Source organism: Pistacia vera, unplaced genomic scaffold (genome assembly GCF_008641045.1).
Source record: "Pistacia vera cultivar Batoury unplaced genomic scaffold, PisVer_v2 Contig214, whole genome shotgun sequence".
In the NCBI taxonomy this organism is placed as follows: domain Eukaryota; kingdom Viridiplantae; phylum Streptophyta; class Magnoliopsida; order Sapindales; family Anacardiaceae; genus Pistacia; species Pistacia vera.
This window is the reverse complement of record NW_022196018.1, coordinates 223744-238254: the sequence shown is the minus strand read 5'-3', so window position 1 is coordinate 238254 and position 14511 is coordinate 223744. Positions and strand designations below refer to the sequence as shown.

General features: G+C 36.8%; 6 protein-coding genes across 8 annotated transcripts; 5 read left to right on the top strand and 1 right to left on the bottom strand.

Annotated features, from left to right (window-relative positions):
* Positions 1 to 404: 404 nt before the first annotated feature.
* On the top strand, positions 405 to 1109 carry LOC116129785. The gene has a single exon (XM_031415519.1). The coding sequence runs from the start codon at positions 405 to 407 to the stop codon at positions 1107 to 1109; it is 705 nt and encodes a 234-aa protein (XP_031271379.1).
* A 542-nt stretch (positions 1110 to 1651) lies between these two features.
* Positions 1652 to 3559, top strand: LOC116129928 (DPH4 homolog). Its single transcript, XM_031415677.1, has 2 exons — positions 1652 to 1918; positions 2982 to 3559. The coding sequence occupies exon 2, from the start codon at positions 3023 to 3025 to the stop codon at positions 3545 to 3547; it is 525 nt and encodes a 174-aa protein (XP_031271537.1). The 5' UTR covers positions 1652 to 1918; positions 2982 to 3022; the 3' UTR covers positions 3548 to 3559.
* Positions 3560 to 4037: 478 nt separating this feature from the next.
* On the top strand, positions 4038 to 6942 carry LOC116129847. 3 transcript variants are annotated; one of them, XR_004127959.1, is made up of 3 exons: positions 4038 to 4226; positions 4810 to 5216; positions 6502 to 6940. XR_004127959.1 is itself a non-coding variant. In XM_031415576.1 (2 exons), the coding sequence occupies exon 1, from the start codon at positions 4822 to 4824 to the stop codon at positions 5206 to 5208; it is 387 nt and encodes a 128-aa protein (XP_031271436.1). In that variant the 5' UTR covers positions 4240 to 4821; the 3' UTR covers positions 5209 to 5216; positions 5667 to 5743. The 3 variants fall into 3 exon arrangements, 1 of the variants encoding a protein (XP_031271436.1); XR_004127958.1 differs by lacking the exon at positions 4038 to 4226 and having other exon boundaries at positions 4235 to 5216; positions 6502 to 6942; XM_031415576.1 differs by lacking the exons at positions 4038 to 4226; positions 6502 to 6940 and adding an exon at positions 5667 to 5743 and having other exon boundaries at positions 4240 to 5216.
* A 586-nt stretch (positions 6943 to 7528) lies between these two features.
* On the top strand, positions 7529 to 8962 carry LOC116129922. Its single transcript, XM_031415670.1, has 3 exons — positions 7529 to 7710; positions 8118 to 8298; positions 8385 to 8962. Exons 2-3 carry the CDS (start codon positions 8131 to 8133, stop codon positions 8856 to 8858), a joined length of 642 nt encoding a protein of 213 aa, XP_031271530.1. The 5' UTR covers positions 7529 to 7710; positions 8118 to 8130; the 3' UTR covers positions 8859 to 8962.
* Positions 8963 to 9484: 522 nt separating this feature from the next.
* Positions 9485 to 11985, bottom strand: LOC116129925 (succinate dehydrogenase subunit 5, mitochondrial). Its single transcript, XM_031415674.1, has 4 exons — positions 11744 to 11985; positions 10473 to 10783; positions 10201 to 10386; positions 9485 to 9699 (listed from the first exon to the last, which is right to left on the bottom strand). The coding sequence occupies exons 1-4, from the start codon at positions 11907 to 11909 to the stop codon at positions 9643 to 9645; spliced, it is 720 nt and encodes a 239-aa protein (XP_031271534.1). The 5' UTR covers positions 11910 to 11985; the 3' UTR covers positions 9485 to 9642.
* Positions 11986 to 12471: 486 nt separating this feature from the next.
* On the top strand, positions 12472 to 13731 carry LOC116129924 (probable carboxylesterase 2). The gene has a single exon (XM_031415673.1). The coding sequence runs from the start codon at positions 12597 to 12599 to the stop codon at positions 13575 to 13577; it is 981 nt and encodes a 326-aa protein (XP_031271533.1). The 5' UTR covers positions 12472 to 12596; the 3' UTR covers positions 13578 to 13731.
* Positions 13732 to 14511: the final 780 nt, after the last annotated feature.

Genomic DNA, 14511 nt, shown 5'->3' with positions numbered 1-14511 from the left:
AACAACCAAAAGTGGTTCCTTCCAAAGTTATACAACCTGATGGATCCACGCCCAAACTCTCCCAAGCTGAAGCAGTTCTCAATTGGCAAACTGAAAATGCTTTAGCCCAAAACAAAACCATGACTAGACTTGAACAAAAACTGGATTTAGTAGCTCATCAGGTGGACTCTCAGTCTCAGAACCAAACTCTGCTGATTTCTCGGCTACAAAAGCAAATTGATCATCTCCAAAACCGGATTGATCAGCTCCATCAGGAGTTAATGCATATTGTCAGTAGCTCTCATGGCTATTCAGCTCAGTTTCTTCAGAAGGAAGCAGAAATGAAGTCATTAAAAACCCAAATGGCATCGCTTCAGCAGGAATATCTTAAGCAAAAACTCAGACAACCATAGACTTTCCCTGAAATGTCATTGGTACCAAACCCTTTTGATTCCACAACAGTATGGCCACAACCCTCTTTTTCCCCTTTCCCAAAAATTAGCCAACCGTTGGTCTCACCTCATATACCTTCTGGTGCTGTTCAAGCTTTTGGCAACACTGAACAGTTATATGCCAAGCTCCGCAAAGAACGTGATGAAAAGATCAAGCTGGAACGAGACCAAAAGAAGCGAGAAAAGTATTCTGCTAGACCGCAGACTCCATATATTCCTGACTCTTTCTCTTCCAGTCACTCAGATCCTCCATCTCCTAAGCCTCATCATCCTTTATCTAATGATAAGGCTCCAATGCACATAATGATGATGGAAGACTGCCAACCTTCTGCTAATCCTGACTCTTCAGGAAATCCCGTCTCTTCCAATTTTATGAGCTCTTTTTTTAGAGACATGGCAGAAAGGCAACGTCTTGCCGCCTCAGGTCTTTCTCAGGATTCTCTATCTACCTTCCCAACAGAACCAGAAACCGATATACCTTCGACTGATGAATCATTTGAAAGTGACTTTGACTCTGACAATGATACTTTTGATCAGCATCCTCATGTTTATCCCCAACTGATGACCCATCAACCAGAATCGTCCAGACCACCTGTTGTTTCTGAGGTCGATGATAAGATGCCTGAAGGTGATGATTCCAACGCCTATGTATCGACAATCTCGTCATACTCCGGCTGAACGTGACTCTTATAAAGCTTCAGCAAAGCTCCACACTTTTACTGTCGATGATCTTCCTCCACACAAATGGAGAACTCGAATGTATGAATTTCAGGCCTGGTTACAAGCTGAGATGCTGAAACCTAATGCCCAAGTCTCTACTGTACTTACGCAGTTTACAGCTAGATTTGGTGGCATTCTCCGTGATTGGTGGATAAGTCTTCAGGAGTATAGACAAAATTTGTTCATCCAAATGCCAGATATCAACCAAGCCCTGTATCTCCTGTATGATGAATTCTGTGGATTACCTCACCTTTATGAGAACCAAGTCAGAGAAGAATATTTCAAGATGCGATGCTATTCTCTAAAAAAGAAAGATCTGGACAGACATTACAAAGAGATGGTAAAAAGATATCATATACTTAGGGGTATGGATGATCCTAATATGAAGCAAGCCTTTTTGGCATCTATTCCTGAATCCCTAAGTCATGAAGAAAACTGAAGGATATTTAAGTAATTTCAAAATCTTAAACATAAAACTTTTTTTCCGTCCTCTGTCTCCCAAAATGCATCTTCTCTTCTTTCCATCCCCATTGCCTTCTCTTTGTCCATGCCTTCGACTGCCGGCAAACTTCGGGTGGGAAGATGTCGTTCGGCCATAAAAATAAAAAACCCTAAAGAGTGTTGCTCAAACTTTTTCGGACATTTTCTCCAAATTTTGAAATTCTTTAATTGACAAAGTTCGCACACCTCAAAATCCTATTCCAATCTTACCCATCTCAGTTTTAGGTCGAAAACGTGAGAAAAGTATCCGGCATCTACAGTTTTAGGTATGCGTGTTTTCTGCAACGAGTTACTTATTGAAATATGTCTTACTATGTATCTTTTTGTGAGTTTATGGGGTTTTTGGTGAATTAATGGAAGTTGAAATTGGTGTTTGTCTAAATCTTTGTTAGATTGTAGAGATTTTGTGGTGTATAAGAAGTGTTTGCTGGCATTCTTGTGCGAGGCTTTGTGATGATTAATTTGAGCAAACAGAAATTAGTATGACCTTTAGATTGGCATTTTAAGCACAGGTCAGTATTGGTGCTGGCTTATTTTTGTATTGTTGATGAGATTTTCCTTTATTCGGGTTCGTAAAAGTTGCTGGAAGGTATTGTAGAAAGGTCCTGTTAGTGTTTTTGCAGAAACACAGTGCAAAACTAACTGAAAAGGAGATGATATGACTGAATTTATTTGTTTATTATATTTGATTATTCTTGAGGTTCTAAATTTTCTGTGTTATTTTTCTTTGGACCATGAAAAAATGGATATATTTACAAATTACTGTGCTTGCTGAGTTACAATACACTTTTGCGATTATGTTACAGTGATTTCATTCTTATTTCTATTTGTGTATATAATATATATGAGTTTAGTTGTGGTTCTGTGAATGCATTTAGCCGAATGCAGCATTACAATATTAATCATTGATCTAAGAAAAGCTAAAATATTGTGCATTAGAAATTGAGACAGTTTGTGGATCACATCATTCTAAAAATTTTCACCACAGACTGGTAAATCTGAGGATTTCAAATAGAATGTTAAACTACCACAGTACCTGATGTCATGCAATGTTATAAACTTGTCAGTTGTCACCATGTGTTCTTAGTAGGAAGTGCCTTTGATTCCTAAATCTTGTATCATTGTGCATGTTGCTACAGATTGTCTTTATCGTAAGGGAATTAAGCAAACTTTGATGATGCAAATTTTGTTGAGCAACAAATGTCTATTGTGTGTTGTTATCCAGAAGATCTGCGACTTTTGTTTATTAGTGATTTCTGCTGTTCTAATGAATGTTAAGGTTTCTTTCTATTAAATTTCATGTAATTACTCTATTCATTGCATCTGTAGTGAAGCTGATCTAAAGACGATTGTTGATTTGTTATCCAATAATGCTCTTTGGTGAGAGCACCTTGGAAACCCACTATGATATTCTGTCTGTGAGAGAAGATGCAAGTTACGAGGAAATCCGTACAAGCTATCGATCTGCCATTCTTAATCATCATCCTGATAAATTGCGTGGGTCTGAGGCATCTGAACGTGACAACGGATCAGGAGATAGATTTCTTAAAGTACAGAAAGCTTGGGAAGTCCTCAGCAATTCTAGATCACGTGCAATATATGATAGTGAGCTGAGAGTTTCAAGACAGGATACAGCTGCTGCAGAGGATGTTAACTTAGAGGATATGGTAGTTGAAGTCGAAGATGATGGAGAAGTAGTGGAACTATTTTATCAGTGTCGATGTGGTGATTACTTTTCTGTTAATTCTTTGGAATTGAGTAAAATAGGATACACATTGTTAAGGAATGAGAATATGATTTCTTTTCAAACTTTGAATGCTTCTCCAGCATCAGTTATTCTTTCATGTGGTTCTTGTTCACTGCAAGTTCGTTTATTGATCAAAGGTTCCTGTTGACAAACATTTGTGATTAATGAATTTTATTTTATTATAAATTTTGGTTGATTGGCGTTGTGCTTGTGTCCCATAATTACAAACTGCTTTGATCTACGATAATCACTTGGAACCTGAGACTCCCAACTCCCAAGTTTTAGCCCCTCGTCTTTCATGAGTAGGAAGGAGCTGGCTGCTGAATAATGTTACGGCCATTGCTGGCTGCAGAGTACTGTTGTGGCCTTTGCGGAAATTTCCGTAAGAGAAATTTGTTCGTAAGTTCTTTGTGTGACCATTATTGTTGCGGGACTATGGACGTCTTATGGTGAAATTTTTTTCTTCTTACAGGTTACTTTAAAAGGGTTCTGATGCCGTTTGTGCTGATATTAATTTCTATTAATGAAGCTCAAATTAAGATGGTTCAGAGTGCAGACTGTGTCATTTCCAGTGGTTTTTTTTTTTTTCCTAAAGAAATTAAATTAAATTGGTAATCGAAATTCGAAAAGCACGAACCTCTTCTCATATCATAACCAAAGAAAAATCATGAGAAAGGAAGAGGAGTTGGGCCTTGGGTGGACTGGGCCATTGCGAATTCAACACTGGAGAACACGTGTCATCATAAAATGGGAAAGTTTGGTGCTCTTCTTTCTCGATCTTCTTTGTTCTGATTTCCCGCGAATAATTCAACAGGTTTAGCTAAAAGGTATGAATTTCTACTAATTTTTATTCACGAACAATTTCAGTATTAAATGTACATCTCTATTTTCTGCTTTTGTGTCTATTCTCCATTCTTTTTCCGATGAACGGAAAGAGATAACAACTGTTTTTGTAAACTTTCGGCTTCACCAATTGGATTGAAAATATCTTTAATCGAAATGCGAACTTGTTGACTGATTATTATTATTTTCTAAACATTTTAAAGAGACTAATTTTGGTGCGTATAATAAAGTTTTTCAGTAATTATTAATTATCGCACTCATCTCATGTATAGTTTGTTTATGACAAAAAAATTTAGGGCAAAAATCACCTCCAACCTTATGCCTTTCAAATGTAAAGCAATAGAATTAATCACACCTGAGCCTTGATTTTGACACTTTGTATGATCCTCTTGGGCTTGCATAGCTTTGGAGTTTCTGGATTGGGAAAAACTAGTTCTGGGTCAATTCTGTTCAATTCAATGGGCCACTTGTTTTTTAATCTTTAGTTTATTGAACATGGATATTCAGATTCCCGAGTCATCATTTCCGTGAAAAACCTTCCTTTTAAATCTACATTAGCAATCACAGCTGAAAAGAGAGATGGGCTCTGGAGATGGGACTTTCCATTGGAGTGTGTTTGATGGCGTGAAGATTATGCCATCAACGCCTGAAGCCCTTATGGCCGAGATTAACACAGCCATTACTAATCTTGAGTATGCTCGTGCTACTGCTTACCTTGCCTCTCCATCTTCCTTGTCAAAGAACTTCAACTCGGAGGAAAGTGTCACTTCACAATATGATGCAAAAATTGCAGATGAGGCTTATAAGGCAGGATGTGCAGCATTGGCTGCTGGCAAACTTGATGAGGCTCTTCTCTCTCTAAACCTTTCTCTTTCCAAATGCCCACCTGATAAGACCACTGCAGTTGCTAAGCTTCAGTCTCTCATTTCTCTAACATCTCAGCAGCTTCAGAACTCTTCTCACTGAATTAGCTGGTACCTTTTTATATTTTAATTTTAGAAGATAATGGATTTTATGATATTTGTCTTAATTTGGTATTAGCTTGATGTTTTAGTAGTATTGTTGTGTAAACTGATTTTGAATTTATTAACAGTTGATTTCTGATTACTTGCTCCATTTTTTTTAAACTCATTGTATTGATGCTTATTTAAACGTAACAAAATTAGTTTCTCCTGTTGGATGCGCATTTCTCAGGTGATGAAGAAAATTCTTCTGAAAAGTATTAGAACTCACTGTATGATTCAATTTAGGTGCATTATCTAATTGTAAAACCTTAAGGAATATACCGTAACAGAACAAGATCATTTTTCTATTAGTGAAGTCTTTTTGAGAGAAGAACAGAGGGATCATTTGGTTTTGCAAATACATTAACTTAGAATTTGGTAGGTTGGCTAATTATGTCTTCCTTTTTGGTCTCTCATTAGGTTCTGAGGCTTTTGTTGGAATAAAGAGTTGTGTTCCCTATGGTGTGGTTGATCAGGGAGGCAAAGCAATGCGGAGCTAAAAATTATATATGAATTTTTACGTTGATTTATAGAATGAAGTTGATGATTGAAACTCTTGTAAGAAAGGTTAAAAGGTAAAGGACAGTTGTATCTCAAGGTTGAGGTTTATTCGTTACTTCCCAGTTCAGGTTGTATCCAGCTAAGGTTCTTCCAGTTGCCGCAAACGTTTTGTGACATTCTGACCAGAAGCAAGCTCCATCATCTTAATCTTTTATCAGTTGGTTATCATGTATTGAATTGATTTCATTTGTTAGAAGACATTGTGGTATTGTGGGGAAAGAATATAATGTTCGCTTTTCAAAGCAGTTTGGCATGACCTCTACAAGTGGAAGTCTTATGAGTAAAAGACTGGTATTACAAATTTTTGATGTTGAAGTTTATGCTTTATGTATTACGAGGTACTATAGACCAACAATAATAAATTATTTGTAAGAAATAACCGAAGTTTCATATGCTGCAATGGCAATGGCACCTCTAGTTTCATTGTTACTTGATCTTGTAATAAAATGTCCTTTATAATATTTAGCAATATAAACTAGCATTTAATCGTAATAAGGCATAAGTAATATTCCCTTCATGTTTTCTCTGCTTTGACTGTGGAACTTGTCCCTTACTGGTATGTAATCTTTTGTGGAACCTTTTTCATTCATCAAGGTTTTGTGAGGTCAGACTAAATTACTTTTGTCTCCTTTTTAGCTTGATATATGCACATTTGATTGCCCAATCGTTTCTTAACATCATTTTCAATTGATAGGAGATTCTCTGTGATGATCCATGTGTGGGAGAAGAAAGGGAGGAGAAGATATGGCCGGTGACCTTTTCAAAAACCAATTAAAGTTGGCATGAGAACCACTATACACTATATGGCAGTATCTACTTGCTTGCATTTTACACTTTTCTTTAGTCTTCAGAATTGGGTGCCAGGGCTATTCAGCTGGTTGCACTGTTTTATATGTGACAGGTTGAATAAGGGAAAAAGATTACATGATGTATGATTCTGGACTGTAATCATGATGTTTGTTGTCCTGGATCAGCTTCTGTTGTTCACTTACATTGTCAATTGCTCTGTGCATAATCTTCTTTTGTGATATATAAGTTTAAATTCACCAAGGATTGCACAGAGTTTGAAGGTGTTAAAGTAATAGAGTTGTTTCTCATGATGCAAACGCAATTCTCGTAATCTCAAGTTTAAGGATGCTCCTTTAATGTTTTATAATTAAATATCAAACAAACTGCAGTTCAAGGAAGCAGTTTTATGGGAAATAATTCCTGCTTCAGTGATAGGGTAAGAGAATTGACATCTGAACTTAATGCAATTCATTTGTTAACAATACCAAACTATCTGGCTGTCAAAGTCATTCCTGGAAGACGCATGTGTCCTTCGGAGTTTAAGTCTTGAAAGAGATGGATTAGGTTGATTCATCTGACGTCTGCTATTACACATTTATGAAAATATTTCCCAATACGCGTTTGATTCATGTAGCTGTTTGCTTTTTTTAACCTACTTTGATTGAACCACGTTGTCCTGTCTGATCATGATTTCAATGAAAACCCTGCTTTTTGGTTGTAAAAAGTTTTTATTTTTATTTTTATTTTTTGGTAAAGGTAGGTGTTAGCAACTTAGCATGTTCATGTGAGGCTTTAATTAACAGTTTAAAGCGGTTTCAAAAGTGCTGCGCTGCACTGCACTACCTCATCATAACGCTTGGAAAATTATGACCACGAAAACAATTAAACGTTCCACTTACAATAAATGCTTGTTCAACTTAGTGGTTCCACCATTTCAACTTTACTGGAAAAAAAGTTGCAATGGGTGGTTGATATGAGGCAGAGAGAAAAAGATATCACGTACTCAAACAAACTTTTTCTTCTGCCGGATCTTACTTGATCAAAATCTATGATAATATTATTATTAGATTCAGTTGCTTCCTGATCATATTACTCCGGTCTTGGAAGAAATAAGGTAAGTAGATTGATATTTTCAATTTATTTGCACAAGAAAGTTAATGTTTCGATGGAGTTATATCAAATTTTGTCGTATGCAGTGTGGTTAGGTACCTTGTCTTAGTTCTTCATGACTTCAACTTGAAGTGTAAAAAACTACGCATTAGCTATGGAGTATGACTGAAATAAATTGACCCTTTAAAGAAATGAATACGAATTTTTAGCCGACAGACGACAGACGACAATGAGAATTCGCGCGAATTTGAGGGTTTATTTGTTAGATTGTCGTGTGTGCTTTTTTTTACTTTGTCTTAACCCCAAAGAATTTTAGAAACCACTGTTTTCAATAAGCTGCAAGGCCGCTATCAACTTTGAATCTATTATAAATACCGCTGAAGAATCAATTTGAACTGCATTTTTGAGCAGCTACTTCTTCAACATGAGTGCCTTTTACCATGAAGAGCCACCACAGGACTCCAAGAGATGCAAATTCCTTGCCATGGTTTTGAAGAATGTGTTTTCAAATTGTCATAACGGCAATGGACGGTTTCCGCCTTCGAGCCCAGAGGAGGAGTATCAAACAACCGACTTTGATCATGAGCAGGAAGTACTCACCATTCACACTAGCAAATTTTATTTCTAGCTTTTGTTTTTTACTACAAATCTATGAGTGTTTCTTTGGGTTTACAACAGGTGGTTGTCTCAGAAATCCGAAGTCGAGCAATGGAGAAGCTGAGACGCAAGCCTTGTCCCATGACTGATAGCTTTTCCTGGGTCTTTTCACCAAGAAGCAGAGAATTGTACTTAAAAGCACATCAACAAAAATATGATGATGATGATGATGAAGAAGAAGCGAGAGATGAATACTTTTCAGTTGGAAGCTGTTTCTCTTGTTATTCGAGTGCTGTGAGCAGGGAAGCATATTACTCGGTAAAGACAAACTTATCCGGCTATAGTCCAAGCTTGAATGGGTTTGATTTTCAAGATTTTCCAAAGCTTGATTTTCAGGATCTCCGGAGGTCTATAGTTCAAGAACTTTGCTTTTGTGAGGGATGGCCATTCGGCCTCTGCAGGAGGGCTGTGTTACTACCACCTCTACCCAAATCGCCATCTGAATCTTGGTCATGGCGTAAAGGCACTAGAATTGCTAAGATGCCTTGTCTTTAGGATATCTGTTTTCTTTTTCCTTTATTTCTTCTGTTTATCAATGGAAGCAGATCTACTCGCTTAAGAATAATAAAGAGCCTAAAAAGGCACTTCAGGCAGCCAAATTTCTCATTTTTTAATCATCATTAAGAAAAAACACACAAAAATGGGTCATTTAATCAGCTTTTAGAAGCACTGTTTTTGCCGTTCTGATAAGTCAATATCCCTAGTGGCTACAACCAGCACGAAACATGCTTCTCATCGAAATCCTTGCTGAGCTATGTCCATTTTGCAACTTAAAATTATTGCTTTATTTCATATTCATGTTATGGTTAAGACCATTCACAATGTATAACCTAATGACTAGGCCGTGCATACGACAACTAATTCATCAAAAACCGCAAGCATCGTATACACGGTTGGTGACAAAGTCCAAAACATCTAAATGCCGATGGCCTATAAACAAGCCTTGGGCTCCTTTCAGATATTATAGGTAGTCCTAAGAGTAGAGGAAATCGTAACCAAAATCACCATCAACGAGCTCAGATTTGCTAACCATTGCCAGAAACATAAAAAATTGGAAGAAGGATAGATTTTGGGATATGCTAGAAAATGAAGATACAAACGAAACATTTCCAGGCCTAATGAAAGATGATAAAGCACTGTCTTATTCATTTATAGTTGATGCTTAAGCTTTTATTAAACTGCCATACAACTCCAAGAGAAAATGACTTGTCTCTCACTAACCAAAAGCACGTTGCCGGCACAAGAAAGTCACAATTACAATAAACCTTTCAACTCTGGGCTAAGCTCTTTGCTCCACATATGACCCAGAAAGACCAGATGTCCCAAGTACAGTAACCTGCAATAAGAAGTTTCGTAAAGGTTATTACGGTTTACAAAGCAATTAGCATTGCAGCCAGAGTTCACCAACACATATGCATATGACATAAATAGACTTCAAGGAATTGTCACATATTAATCGCATTTTACAACCAATGCCAAACCCAAAAACACATTTGCAGAAATGAAACCCTTTAAAATGAGAACTCCCTTCTAAGTTCCCTCACAATTATATGGAACAGGAAAAAGGGGAGGGAGGTAACTTGTGCAAATTGTTCTTAGTTGATCTATGCTAGATGTACAGATCAACAAAAAGCAAAGGCCAATTACACCTTGACCTAAACGGCCTTTTGTCTGTTTCTCAGAAATAATCGTTGGTGTATTTAACTTAATAATTAGGTTGTCTAACATGAAGCCTTATGGAACATAAAAAATGACATGAGTGCTATAAAACACGTAAATTGCCAAAATTCATGTACAGATATCTTAAGCCGGAATAACACCATGATCAGGATAATACCTTTCCCCACTCAGAACCAAGGCGACTGCATCTCATCTTTAAGAAAATCATCTTAGACCCCAATTCCATCTCCACCTTCTTTCGCAAAAAGGATTCTTCAGGACCAAATGCATCCAAATAGGTAGTATAACGTTGATAAACTGTACGAAGCGCATTGGACAAATCATCTGGCAAGGGTTTTACATCCTACATAAAGTTCAAATCATTAAACCACAAGAACTCTTGAGACAGAAAAAGAAAGCAAGTCCATGATCCCATATAAACCATATTACCTCACCACTCATCCCAATACTATCGTCAATTTCCATTTTCATATTCATAATAATCCCAGTAAACTCCTCAACTGCTTTAGCTGAGCCGAAAACAGTTTTCAAGACCTCCTGGCCAGCCTTGTCATCTGTGTTTTTCGACAAAACCTTCTTCACATCATGGAGGACTCTCTCAGGAATCTCATCCCAGCTTTCAGCCATCAAGTCCTTGAAAACACGCTCAATTTCAGGATCTTTTATTACAGGCATGTGAGCAAGATCTTCACTGAAAGAGCGGGTGCCCCCTAAGCTCATCATAAGAGGAGAGCGGCAATCTGTGAATTTTACACCAATAGAACAAGTTAAGCATTTGATATCTATCACTCAATTGCATAACAGTCAAAAGGATAACTCTAGGACAAAAAACACAGGTAAATCAAGTTACACCAATAGTTCAGAAGCAACTATAGTCAAATGTGCTCATGAAAATACTCATTAAACTACCAAAATAGATTGAACTCACCAGATATAATGGAATTATACATTTTTGCACAATATTTACAGTTTTATCAATCCCACGAAAATCTCATTAAAGAAAGGTCCAGTTCCTTGCATAATACTCATTATTCACTGAGGTATATTACATATTTAATCAATAACTAACTGAATTGAAAAATGAAAGAACAAAAAAACAAAAACCCTCAAACAATCGCCAACATTGCCAGCTCTTGTAAAATACATAAAATAAATAAAAAACTCATTCACCAAATTTTAAGAAGAGAGAATATGCTAGTCATAGAGGAGAACTGAGACTGCTTAAGAAGATGGCATAAATTGATGTGCTAACTAAGATACAATGGGTCAGTAATAAGGGTACAGTTTCTAAATGACCTTAGTATCAACTCTATCAGTTAAGTTACTCTACCATAAACTCAAAGACCGACCCAGCAGACAAGTTTTTAATCTAAAAAACCCATGGAAAAGTTAAAAACACTTTGGAAAGTACAAAACATAACAATTGATAATACCCAAACAAGTCCGCTAGCAATAAATCTCTCATCACCATGAGTTGAACCCTCGTACTTCGAAACATACAATTTAAATTACAGAGCGAGCTAATACATCATATTAGTTATGAACCAAAGAGCATAAAAAGATAAACAAGATATCTAAAGGTAATAAATTGAAAAAAAAAACAAGTTTGATGTTGATCAAGCTTCGTACATTTTAACAGTGATGTTTAAATTTTATATAACAAATTGTTATGGGTTTGCGATCGAAAGCTAAGGAAGTACCTGAAGTGAGGGATTTGGAAGGACTTGAAGCAGAAGGAGAGGACAAACTGAAAAGCGTTCGAGAAGATAACAGGTGACGAACATGATGGTTATTGGCGGCGGCAATGATTGAAGATCTGAAACGGGCTGCTCTGCATATGGATCTCACCACACTCATCTTCTCCATTTCTCTCTACCTTAGTATAAACGACTATTGCGTTGCGGGTTTTGGGTTCAAAGAAGTGTATTGGTAAATTTAATACCAGAAAGAAACGATGGTGTTTTTTTCGTTGTATTATTATTATTTTATTTATGGATTTTGCTTTAGGATGGGGCTTAGCCTTTGGGCTTTTAGCTTAACGGCTCATTTTGGGCCATTGCACCACTGTTTTTCACAACAATATTTATTTCCATTTTTTTTCTTTTTAACTTTTTTACTTAATTCCTAATGTAAATAGTTTTAATATATTTATATAATAATTTTACAATATATTTATATAACAATTTTATAACTGAAAAAAATTATATATATATGCAAACAATTTCATATTAGAAAATTTTGAATGGGTAAGTTACCCATAAACCCGCCCCAATCCAACCCATTCCCAAACTTTTGATAATGGGTTGTGGCGGATTGGCTCAAAGTTATTATGCAGTGAATTGGTTTGGTAGAATCCCTAGCTCTAAAGCTAGCACACATCAAAAATCAAAATGGATTAGAAGTCTTAACAAATGGCAGATGGATGCATGTATGAACCATTTCCAAGTTCATGTATGGCCACACACAAACACAAACAGACAAACTCATCTATAAATATAAACGAGAGGATAAGAAACATTACAAACATCATCTAACAATCTCAAACACTCTCTCATGGAATCGTCTACCAAACCAGAAATTCAATGCGAGTTTCTTCCATTACTTCGTGTCTACAAAGATGGCCATGTCGAAAGACTCCTCGACACCGACTTTGTCCCTGCAACATCAAACGATTCTCTTACTGGAGTTTTATCCAAGGACATAACCATCCTTACTGAACCCAACATCTCTGCTCGTCTTTTCCTCCCCAGACACATCAACACGAACCAAAAGCTTCCTCTTTTGGTCTACTTTCACGGCGGCGGCTTTTGCATATCTTCACCTTTCACTTCCAAATACCACAACTACCTTAATACTCTCGTTGCCGAAGCTAATGTTATTGCTGTTTCAGTGAACTACAGGAAAGCTCCTGAGCATCCGATCCCTACAGCATATGAAGACTCTTGGGTTGCTCTTCAATGGGTTGTTTCCCATAGTAATAATGATGGACCCGAGTCTTGTTTGAATGACCATGCTGACTTTGAAAGAGTGTTTTTATCTGGAGAGAGTGCTGGTGCGAATATCGCTCATAATATGGCTATACTAGCTGGACACCCGGAGTTTGGGCTCAGTGTACCGCTTTTAGGGGTTGCTTTGGTCCACCCATATTTTTGGGGGTCGGATCCTATCGGGTCAGAGACTGCAAATATGGATTCAAAGGCCGCAACAGATCGTTTGTGGCCATTTATCTGTCCGTCGAATCCGGATAATAATGACCCAAGGGTCAACCCGGTTTCTGCCGATGCTCCAAGTTTGACGGGGCTCGGATGCAAAAGGGTTTTAATTTGTGTGGCTGAGAAGGATGTGTTGAAAGACAGAGGGTGGGTTTATTATCAAGAATTGAGTAGGTGTGGGTGGATGGGCGTCGCGGAGATTATGGAGACAGATGGAGAAGGTCATGGGTTTCACTTGTATGATTTGCAAAATGAGAAAGCCAAGGATTTGATCCAACGGTTGGCTGCTTTCTTTAACAGGGACATGCCCCCTTTAATTTGATTGTGGAATTTTGAGTCTCATTGTGTTAAATTTTCTACTTACCTCCACTTCAATTTGGTTTAAGCTTGTTGACAAGTTCAATTGTTTTGTTAATAAGCTTTTAAATCATTGGCTTTCTATTTAATTCAACAACTTGTAATATCGTATTAATTAATTATAGTGTTTATTCAATTATGAANGACGAACATGATGGTTATTGGCGGCGGCAATGATTGAAGATCTGAAACGGGCTGCTCTGCATATGGATCTCACCACACTCATCTTCTCCATTTCTCTCTACCTTAGTATAAACGACTATTGCGTTGCGGGTTTTGGGTTCAAAGAAGTGTATTGGTAAATTTAATACCAGAAAGAAACGATGGTGTTTTTTTCGTTGTATTATTATTATTTTATTTATGGATTTTGCTTTAGGATGGGGCTTAGCCTTTGGGCTTTTAGCTTAACGGCTCATTTTGGGCCATTGCACCACTGTTTTTCACAACAATATTTATTTCCATTTTTTTTCTTTTTAACTTTTTTACTTAATTCCTAATGTAAATAGTTTTAATATATTTATATAATAATTTTACAATATATTTATATAACAATTTTATAACTGAAAAAAATTATATATATATGCAAACAATTTCATATTAGAAAATTTTGAATGGGTAAGTTACCCATAAACCCGCCCCAATCCAACCCATTCCCAAACTTTTGATAATGGGTTGTGGCGGATTGGCTCAAAGTTATTATGCAGTGAATTGGTTTGGTAGAATCCCTAGCTCTAAAGCTAGCACACATCAAAAATCAAAATGGATTAGAAGTCTTAACAAATGGCAGATGGATGCATGTATGAACCATTTCCAAGTTCATGTATGGCCACACACAAACACAAACAGACAAACTCATCTATAAATATAAACGAGAGGATAAGAAACATTACAAACATCAT

Bases quoted from the DNA above. Each gene is read 5' to 3' on its own strand.
- LOC116129785 (XM_031415519.1), top strand. From the start codon at position 405: ATGTCATTGGTACCAAACCCTTTTGATTCCACAACAGTATGGCCACAA.
- LOC116129928 (XM_031415677.1), top strand. From the start codon at position 3,023: ATGCTCTTTGGTGAGAGCACCTTGGAAACCCACTATGATATTCTGTCT.
- LOC116129925 (XM_031415674.1), bottom strand. From the start codon at position 11,909: ATGGAGAAGATGAGTGTGGTGAGATCCATATGCAGAGCAGCCCGTTTC. The intron at 10,784-11,743 runs GTACTTCCTTAG...TAAAATTCACAG, and splicing joins TTCCAAATCCCTCACTTCAG to ATTGCCGCTCTCCTCTTATG. The intron at 9,700-10,200 runs GTATTATCCTGA...TTCTTATTGCAG, and splicing joins TTGGTTCTGAGTGGGGAAAG to GTTACTGTACTTGGGACATC.
- LOC116129924 (XM_031415673.1), top strand. From the start codon at position 12,597: ATGGAATCGTCTACCAAACCAGAAATTCAATGCGAGTTTCTTCCATTA.
- LOC116129847 (XM_031415576.1), top strand. From the start codon at position 4,822: ATGGGCTCTGGAGATGGGACTTTCCATTGGAGTGTGTTTGATGGCGTG.
- LOC116129922 (XM_031415670.1), top strand. From the start codon at position 8,131: ATGAGTGCCTTTTACCATGAAGAGCCACCACAGGACTCCAAGAGATGC. The intron at 8,299-8,384 runs GTACTCACCATT...GGTTTACAACAG, and splicing joins ACTTTGATCATGAGCAGGAA to GTGGTTGTCTCAGAAATCCG.